This window comes from Platalea leucorodia, assembly GCF_965183815.1.
Source record: "Platalea leucorodia genome assembly, chromosome: 9".
NCBI classification, from domain to species: Eukaryota; Metazoa; Chordata; class Aves; order Pelecaniformes; family Threskiornithidae; genus Platalea; species Platalea leucorodia.
In genome coordinates, this window is record NC_138831.1 from 28,133,645 (window position 1) to 28,143,488 (window position 9,844).

The 9,844-nt window shown below is 53.6% G+C and overlaps 1 protein-coding gene across 1 annotated transcript; it reads left to right on the top strand.

Annotated features, from left to right (window-relative positions):
- Nucleotides 1-2,017: 2,017 nt before the first annotated feature.
- On the top strand, nucleotides 2,018-6,726 carry DUOXA1 (dual oxidase maturation factor 1; the record flags this gene model as incomplete). The annotated part of the gene is made up of 6 exons (XM_082321498.1): nucleotides 2,018-2,164; nucleotides 3,061-3,118; nucleotides 3,739-3,873; nucleotides 4,027-4,240; nucleotides 5,469-5,683; nucleotides 6,512-6,726. The coding sequence occupies 6 exons, from the start codon at nucleotides 2,018-2,020 to the stop codon at nucleotides 6,724-6,726; spliced, it is 984 nt and encodes a 327-aa protein (XP_082177624.1).
- Nucleotides 6,727-9,844: the final 3,118 nt, after the last annotated feature.

Consider the following 9,844-nt stretch of genomic DNA (forward strand, 5'->3'; position numbering starts at 1 on the left):
TTTGCCGTGAAATCCATGTCTCACTCCACTTTGCAGATGTTGCCAGAGCCACATCCCCAGTGTTGCTTGCACCAGCAGACACCTCTGCAGCACAGCTCTGCACACATTTCCCAGCCACGTCACCCTTGCCACCCTTTATTTAATTTTTTTAAACAACCCCTGGGGAGGGATTCAGTGTTCAGACTGGGTAGCACCAGTCTGGGACTTGAGGGGAAATGGCAAAGTCTTTGCCCAGAAATGCTTTTTATTTCCTGCTTTTTACCTCCCTCTGCCAAGCGGGTGGGAAGCATAGCTGTTCGGGTACCCAGCCAGGCCATCCGCTGGGATGCAGAAAGAAATACCCAGGGGATGGCAGTAATTGTGCCAGCTTTGGAGAGAAGTCCCCAAATGTGGGTCGAGAGGGTTTCTGCCACACTGGGACCTCTTGGCATCAGTGCAACCTGCTTCAGCCAAACAAAATGCCAAAAAATGAGAGCAAACCCCAAAAGCTTGAATTTCCATGACCTCCACACTGTGGCCAGGTTAGTAACCTGAGCATCTTCTGCATAATGGGGATGGGAGCCCTTCTAGATCTGTGCCTCTCTGCTGGTCCCCCTTGCCAGCCACTGTGTCACCTTGTCCAGTGACAAATAGGTCGGCCGGGACCTTCCCAGGGAACCTCCCCTGTGGGATGGAGTCAGAAGCAGGGTCAATGAGGACACCATGCAGCCACAACCCATGCTAGATGACCTCAGCTGTGATGTTTCACTGGGCAGTGCAGGTGAGGGCTTTGAAGCCCTCTGCTGCTCTCCTCAGCAGGCTCCTGAGGAGCCTGGCAGCCCCAGGGTCTTCGTGCCATAAGGAACAGCTGGACCTTTCACCGCTCTGCAGGAAAAGTCAAGGAAAAGAAGGCAAAGCCCCACTGGGATAACTCATTTCTGCAACACTGCACGGCACCGTGCCAGCCCGTAGCTCCCTTGCCTGCCCTGGGGCTCAGGAGTGCCGGAGGGGGGCGATCAGCCGCAGGTTCTGCATGATCCAGCCACCTCTGGAGGCGGGCACCATAAAAAACGCTGGGAGAAATACAACGATGACACACCAAGCTGGCTTCTCGCCCACGGCCTGGGGAGGCAGTGCGGGCAGGGAGGCAGCATCCTGGAGCAAGACGCAGCTCTGCACAGCAGCCAGCCCTCGGGATCGGCCGTGGCAGAGGTAGGCTCAGCATGGGGAAGGGGACACGGGTATTTCTGCAGCTGCTACTGGGATGATCCCTGCTCCCGGGGGATGCTGAGCAGCCTTTTCCTAGCAGGGAAGTGCCTTGGCCAAGTGCCGTGGCAAAAACCACAGCCGGCTTCCTGAGCAGCATCTCCCTGCCTGCGGTGGCACAGCATTGCCTCCAGCTGGCTCCTGGGACAGAGAGTTGGCAGGAGGTGATTGGCACCCTGCTGCCAGGGACAAGCAGTTTCTCTGTCCCCTCTGGGTTACTCCTGTTTCCTTGGATGGTGAGGAGTTACCTCCATCCGCGGCTCAGTGAGGAGCAGCCTTGTGGGGCGCAGCCCATGTTTGTGCGGTGATTCACTGAGCACTCTGAGCACAACACCCAAAAGTGGGAGCCAGGCTGTTTGATAAAGAGCTGAACCAGGAGGCTGAGAGCACAGGCAAGAGACCAGGAGTCGAGACCAGGCAGAGGAGGGGAGCAAGAGGCCCGGCAATGTGTGCACATCTTGCTGTCGCATCTTGGGGACAATCTGAGCATTGCAGTGGATGCCCCGGTGACTCCAAACCTGCTTTGCTCTGGGATGTACCCTGGGCAGATGGAGGGCTCCCATGGGAGATGTCTGAGTGTACGCCCAGATGTGGGACTGCAATGTGCATGGTCACTGGAGACGCACGCAAAGCCATGCCCAGGACAAGCATCGTGCTGGCAAGTGGGCAGGAGATGGCTCTGTGGAGAAGGCTGGGTGAGGTGGAATTGTGGAGGTGATTTTCTCCCTGATGGCTCTCTAGGTGCTAATTTCCAGCCATCGCAGGCAGCAGGATGACGCTGTGGAATGGCTCCTTCCCCTTCTACCCTGGTGCCAATGGCTCTTTCCCCTTCGATACCACCTGGGCCATCATCATCTCTGTCTTCCTTTCCATGTTGGCCACTTTCATCATCATCCTGCCGGGAATCCGGGGCAGGGGGGTAAGTGGAGGGGCTGGGGGAACTCATCCCTCTGGTCCCTGCCTTGTGCATCCCACATGCCTTGTACTTCCCAGCCTCGAAAACAAACTTGGGGAGCAAACATACCCACAGGTTCACGGCCAGGTCTCTGGGATCTCTAGCAAGCCATGGGGGTGAGCTCCAGCCCAACCCAGCTTGTACCTGCATGCTGGAGACACCAACTCCACCATCGCAAATTTATGAGGTGCGCAGATCTGAGCTTGGCTGGATTTTGCTGTGAGCAAGCCCCAGTGATTTTGCAGGAGTAGAAAAACAGGGCGAGGCTCAAAGACCTTTCTCCACCTTCCCAAAACCCCAGTAAAAGAACAAGATATGCACGATGCACGCCCCAGCACTGCTCACAGGGCAACAGACCCTGCTGTGAGCCCATGGCTCGCATGCCGCGCACTTCTTTTGTGCTTGGCTTTGCAGCAGGGCTGGCCAAGAGCCGTCTCCCCCACCAGGGGACACACTGAGAATCCTGGCCGCTGCTTTTGTCTCCAGCTGTGGCCAGCTGCCAACACATCCAAACACATGAGGTTTGGATAAGTGTGGAAATCCCAGCTCAGGACTATTAAAGGGAGTGTCTCCATCCTCCTTCCCAGAAAGGAGATGGCATGGCTTTCCCAAATGGGCTGTTTTGAACTTCTTGCTCTCCCTGGATCTCCCTGTTGCTTCCCCAACTCCACAGCACGGATGCCCCAGCCACATGTGTGTCCCCCCGTGCTACCCGCCTGCAGAGCCTGTGGGGTGACTCCCCAGGGGAGGGACAGGCCTGTTTCTCATTGGCTGGCATTTCTAAATGACATGCTTGGCACTGAGGTCCCCATGGCAAAATCTGACTGAGACCTGTACCCCACCCTGCTGACTCCTCACAGCGCCTCTTCTGGTTCCTGCGGGTGGTGATGGGCCTCTTCGTGGGAGCGGTGGTCCTCAGTGAGTACCAGGGTCCTGGGGGGGAAGCTCAAGGATGCCCAAGACACGGGGGATGGAGAAACAAGGCGAGGGAGGGTGAACAGAGCAGCCAAGCACCAAGTCCAGCCCGCAGGATGAGTTCACGGGGAAGATCGACGCCCGTCTGTGTCTGGGACCTGGCTCCAGCAAGTGGTGGGAAGTGCAAACACTCATCTGTCTCCTCTCCAAAGGCTGGCAGTTGTACGCACTGACCACCTCCAGGGCAGTCACCAAAAGCCCACTGCCAACTGCCACAGGACTCAGATAAACTGGCAGGTGCTTAGATGAGGACCAGTGTCTAGACAGTGCCCACACATCAGCCCCATTACCTCTAGGGCTAGGGACTGTGCTGGGTCTGGGGAGAAACCAACCCAAGTGGGGCTCTCAGTGTCGTGGGTCAGAGTTGAGTTGGGGAAGGACATACAAGGCTTCTGCTCCCTGGGGCTCACAACCCAGGCCTTGCCCTTGGGATGGGGTAGATGATGCTCAGGTCATGGTGACCATCATGGCATGGCAGGTGCTTCCAGCACTAGATGTTTCTAGTTTACTAGTCATTTACTAGATGGCTGCTAGGCCATGATTAACCTTTGAAGTTTTCACAGCCATACAGTTCACCAGGGACTGGGAGACTGGCTGGGTGACAGCAAACACCTCCTACAAGTCCTTCAGTCATGCCCTGGTGAACGTGGACATTGGGCTGCACATTGGCCTGGCGGGGATGAACGTCACACTGGTGGGTGAGTGCATATCGCAACAGGAGGGGATTGGGTGCAAGTTTGGCAGCCGTGCACCTGGGTACTAGGGCTGTGGGCCCTTCAAGCCCCCACACCAGGAAGCCTTGGAGGTGCCTACAGGGCTGAGAAAGGTCCTTAGTCTTCATCATCTGGCAGGATACCCAGTGAATCAGGTCAATGAGACCATCAACTACAATGAGCACTTTGTCTGGAGCTTCAATGCAGACTATGACAACAGCTATGGTGAAGGCCTGGAGAAGGGGCTGCCCAGCCCCATCCTCTACGTGGCGGAGAAGTTCACCACACAAAGCCCCTGTGGCATGCACAGGCAGTACTGCATCTCTGGCCACTATGCATCCCTCACACTGTGGTAAGTCAAAGCAAGAGGTCAGCCCTATTTCTGCTCAGTGGGGAGGTAGAAAGAACCAGGTAAAACAGAGGAAGCTTGATGGAGCCACCCTCTTCCCTGTAAGGCCATGCCAAAGCATTGGCTGGTCTCTGGCACCCACCCTTCTGCAGAACCAGGGACTCTTATGCTTCCTGGCCTGCCCATCGCCCCACAGTCCTCTTCTGTGTCCTCTTCCCTGCTGTGCAAAATTGCAGTTGGAGAAAACTTACTCTTAATTTAAAGGAAAGCAAGATGCAGAGCCCCGATAAGACCAGCCATGAGGGGGTTCCTCCTGCATGCCCAAGACCTGCTAGTGGGGAGAAGGAGGGACTGTCAAGAGAGTGCTCAGAGGCTGTCTTGTGGTGTAAAGCTGAGACCCCTTATGTGTGTTGTGATCATGGAGTCTCAAAGCATCCCCATGTGTCTCAGAGGCCATGGGAAAAGCACTGCGGGGAAGAGTGAGTCTTGCAATTCCCCCTATGGATGTAGGCTCCAGGTCCCTACCCACATCTCCTTTTTTATTTTCAGGAAAAATAACTGGCCCTGCACAAACCTTCCTGTTGTTGAGGAGTATTTCAAGGCAGGGATGTTGATGTAAACTTATTTTTCATAATTAATCCTGGAATCAGAAAAATTTGTTAGGTTCACCTTCCCAGTGAGCTAAACCCAAACTCCATGCACAGGGCAGGGCTGGCAGCTCGGTTCACTCCAGGTGCTGAATCAGATGTGGGCACGGCTCATTGTGCGGTTCTCCAAACAAAAGTCTCCCTTGTTGCCATTCTCCCTTGGAACATGTGGCAACTGCCTGAGGGTGGCCAGTTGTGGAGGACCACAAGAGTCAGAGAAAGAGTTAATTTGGAGGGACCTCCAGAGGTTTCTACTCCAGTCCCCTGCCCAGAGCAGGGCTGATGTCAAAGCCATATCAAGGTGCTGAGGGCTTCATGAAGTTCAACACTGAATGTCCCCAGGCATGGAGATCCCTCTCAACCACTGCTGGGACCTGTCCCACAGCTCCACCATTCATGCAGTTACGAATTGTTTGGGTTGGAAAGGACGTCCTTAGATCAGCCTGTCCAGTCCACCTGCTCAAGCAAGGCCAGCTAGAGCATGTTGCCCAGGGCTGTATCCCTCCATTGGGATGTGGAGAGGAGACCCTGAGAAGAGGCTCCAAGCATGATGCTTTCTGCTCAGTTTTGTGGTCCTTTTGCAGGATGGCCTTTTGCACGTGGCTCATTTCCATCCTGTTGTTCTCCATGCCCATCCTGCTCTATGGTGGCTGCATGCTCCTACTCACTGCTGCGCTGATGCTCTTCTCACTGCTTTTCTTCTTCACTGCGAGGAACACTCCAAAGTGCCCCATCCAGTTTGGCCTAGCTTCCTTGAAAACAGCCTATGGTGGATCCTTTTGGCTGACATTAGTGACAGGTGAGTGCTTGGCTTGCTCCTGGGGCTTTTGTTCTCCATTCCTGCAGCGATGCTGCTCAGTGATGCCCCAACAGCACCTCATCCCTTCTGTCTCCATGGCTGGTCACAGAAAATGATTTTTTTTTTTAAAGTGCCATACAAGAATTTAGGATAGCATCATCGAGAGTGGGGGAGAAAGAGCTGAGCAGCCAGGAGATCCAAATAGCCAAAGTTATCTGTGTGGTGCGCCCAGACAAGTGCCATGAAAGTCATGAATTGCAGAGTCAGGGAAAGACCTGTCCTGGAAGGACCCTCAGGGGTCTCTCTCCCAGCCCTTGAACAGAGCAGGGCTAACCTCAAAGTCACATCAGCCTTGTTCAGTCTGGTGGTGGATGTACCCATAGCTAGAGATCCCTTCTGCCTTTCAGGACCTGCCCCACAGCTGTCCCACTCATGGGTAGTGATTATTTCCTTTTATCAAACCAAAATTTTCCATGTTACAACTGTGCACCTCCAAGAAGAGACTGGCTCTTTTTCAGTAGCAGAAGATGGCAATTAAGTCCCCCTGAAGACTCCTCTTTTTTGCTCAGCTCCTCCAGCCTTTCCCCATACATGATGGGCTTCAGCCCCAACTCTCAGCCATCTGCCCCAGTTCATTGACTTCTCTTTTGTACTGGGGAACCCAAACTGATGGCAGAGTCCAAATGTGCAGAGGGAAATAACACCTTCCCTTGACCTCCTGGGTGATACCATGTGCTGTTGGCCTCCAACCCCAGATCTGGGTCTGGGTGGGGCTGGGACACAGCGAGGAGGAGGTGCTAATGTGTCTCCCCATGCTGTGCATTGCAGGGCTGCTGTGCCTGCTGCTGGGGCTGGGCATCATCATCCTGAACTCTGTGCAGCCAGAGAAGCTGAAGCTTATCTTTAACCTGGACGAAGGAAAGGGAGAAGAAGAGAAGGTGTGGGACAAGTCCTACCTGCCAGCCGAGCCCAGCTCCTCTGCACAGGACGTGCTGATGGTCCCCCTGGGTGACCTTTGCGAGGTGACAGCCACCCAGCTGTAAGGCACTGGAGGGAGGCAGGGCAAAGCCTGAGGACACCCCTCCTGAATTCACTCTCTGGTCCAGCCCCCTGAGGAGCCCACGTGGGAAAAATATCCAAGTCTGGAAAGGTGTCCCAAACACAACAGTTTGCCCCCATTGTTTTTGCTGTTGTGCTTACCAGCAGCTGGAAGAGCTTCTGGGTGAGAAGAACCTATGCCACATCCCTGGCTATCCAGTTACAGGCACTGGGCTACTGCCCTTCCCCTTAGTCCCTCCCCAACAAACTCTAAGAAAGAGTCCTCCCTAAGATGCACAGACTAAACCAGGACAAACTGGAGAGAAACCAAATAAGTGCAGAAGCATGGATATGAACCAAAGGAGAAGCAGATCCGCCCCCCCAACAGCACCCCTACCCCAAAGGCCTCTGAGAAGTCCCCTCTGCTCAGGGATGCTCTTCCCATCAGTGATCAGGAAGAGCGAGCAGAGCTGTGATCACCAGGGTGACCTGTATCCAGCACCTCCTCTTGGTCAGAGGTGAAGAGCAGGTTGGCAAGAAGGCCCACGATTGTTGGAGATACCAGACCTTGGAGGCATTCTGGATTTCAAACCCATCCTGGCACCCCACAGCTCAGGTTTGATGTGGGTCTGAGATGCACTGGGCTGTATGTTGGGCTGGAAACATCACCATCAGGGAGCTGGTTGGTTGGCTCCTGCTTCTTACAGAGCTTATAAACACCCCAAACCACAGCCACCAGCCTGTGAGTTATCAGTGCTCTTGCAGTCATCTGAAAGAAAGACAAAACGTTTTGGTGGAAGGGAAGCAGAGGAGGAGATGGGAATGGAGGTGCTACAGTGCACCAGAGAGCAGCTGTAATCAATTAGCGAGAGGTGAGCATCACACCCAGTCTGAGAGGCTTGGTTTCCTCCTGCTCAGCCGTGGAAATACACGTTGTGGGGCATGTGGCACTGAAATTCCGCACACCCAAGGTGGATGCAGTTGCCCACTCCCAGCTGCTGACATCTAGCAGGTGCCTTGCCCATGCAGGGGGGGAGGAGAGGGAGCATGTTTCAGGTTTTCACTCCTTTAACTCCATGCAGCTTTTGCAACATTTTTTTTTCTATTTTGTGCTCGCTTATTTTCCCCTCTATCTCAATAAAATAAGTTGGACCTGGTCTTTCTCTTGTCTATCAATAGAGGCATCCCTCTGAGGGCTGGCAGGCTGGGGATGCTCTTTTGCTGTGACATAGTGTGCTGGTTTTGGCTGGGATAGAGTTCATTTTCTTCTTTCATGGTAGCTAGTATGGGGCTATGTCTTGAATTTGTGCTGAAAACACTGTTGATAATACAGGGATGTTTTCATTATTGCTCAGCAGTGCTTACACAGAGTCAAGGCCTTTTCTGCTTCTCACACCACCCCACCAGTGAGCAGGTTGAGGATGCACAAGAAGTTGGGAGGGGACACAGCTGGGACAGCTGACCCCAACTGACCAAAGGGCTATTCCACACCATATGGCATCATGATCAGCAATAAAAAGCTGGGGGAAGAAGAAGGAAGACAGGGACATTCAGAGTGGCAGCATTCGTCTTCCCAAGTAGCCATTACATATGATGGAGCCCTGCTTTCCTGGAGATGGCTGAACACCTGCCTGCTGATGGGAAGTAGTGAATGAATTCCTTGCTTTGCATGGCTTTTGCTTTACCTATTAAACTGTCTTTATCTCAACCCATGAGGTTTCTCACTTTTACTCTTCCGATTCTCTCCCCCATCCTGGTGCAGGGAGTGAGCGAGCAGCTGTGTGGTGCTTAGTTGTGGGCTGGGGTTAAACTACGACACATGACAGCCATAGGGAAGGCAAGAAGAGAAAGGCAGAGCCCTTTTGTGGTCCTGTATAGGGCATCTCACCACAGCTAGTCAGCACCAGGCAATAAAGGCAAGTCAACATGCAGTAAACAGGGTGTCGGAGCATCCCCAGGCAAACAAGCAGGGGAGATATGGAAGGAATTTGGCTTCTGGAGTGACCCTGGGCATGTGGAAGGTTTGATGGGAGCAATCCCCAGCCCAGCAGAGAGGTTTGCAGAGGGACCACCATGGGGCAGGCCCTCTGGGGACGGGTTGCTCAGACATGGCATCTTACCCCATCCTACTCCAGATGGAAGAGCCTTCAATGAGGACCTAGAGGACCCAACAGGCATTTAAAAATAGGTTGGAGCTGAACTCCTTGGGCTTGGGAGAACTCAGCCAGGATGTTCCCAATGGCATCTACCAGGAGGTGCTTCAGCCTACATATGGACTAGATCCAAGGTGCAACAAACCCCTTTTATTTATTGAATTGAAATTCAGCCCTCATAAACCTCTGCCTTTCCCTGGCATGTTCCCCCTTGCAGCCCAGCCTTGGGGCCCTGGGGAGTGGGAAGCTCTGCTGCCTGCTAGATGGTATGGTAGCTGCATACTCTGGTGCAATGAGTGCCTCCAGGCATGGGTACCACAGTCCTTGCAGAGCCCCAGGTTGTGCTCTCTGAGGTGCTTATGGTGTTTGCTCCATTGTTGGCACTGACTCTCTGGTTAGATGTCAGATTCCCTGGACAGCATGGGGCCAAAAGCAGGCTGAGCCGAGAGCCAGGGATTTAATGGCAATTATTTTATGTCTTGCTGTCCAACAGTGGCTCAGTCAAGCCAGAAAGCTGAGACAGGAGCTGTGGTGGACAGAGGAGGTAGGACCTGCAGCAGCACAACCTGGGGGCTATACAACTCTTACAGTGCATATGAAGAAGCTGCTATGACAACAAGCAAGACAAAATAATCATCCCTGAGCAATGCCCCTCATGTGTGCACTTCCTTGTGGTGGCAAGGAAAGAAGTCCTCCACCTGCAAATCTCCTTGCAGGTGGCCATTCCCTGTTGTCCTGACCCCCTGCTCTGCATGAGACACAATGTGTGAAGGGATCTCTACATCCCCCATCACGTCATTGCCACTGCTCAGTAGGCCCCCCTGCTGCAGAAATCCCAGATGTCCTGCATTTGCTAGGAAGCAGGCAAGACACACAGAGATCTGGTGCCTCTGTGCTTCAAACACATCAAATTTTGTTTATGTTTTGTTTATTTGGGTTCATGCCCCTGTATGTCTGATGCAACAGGCCA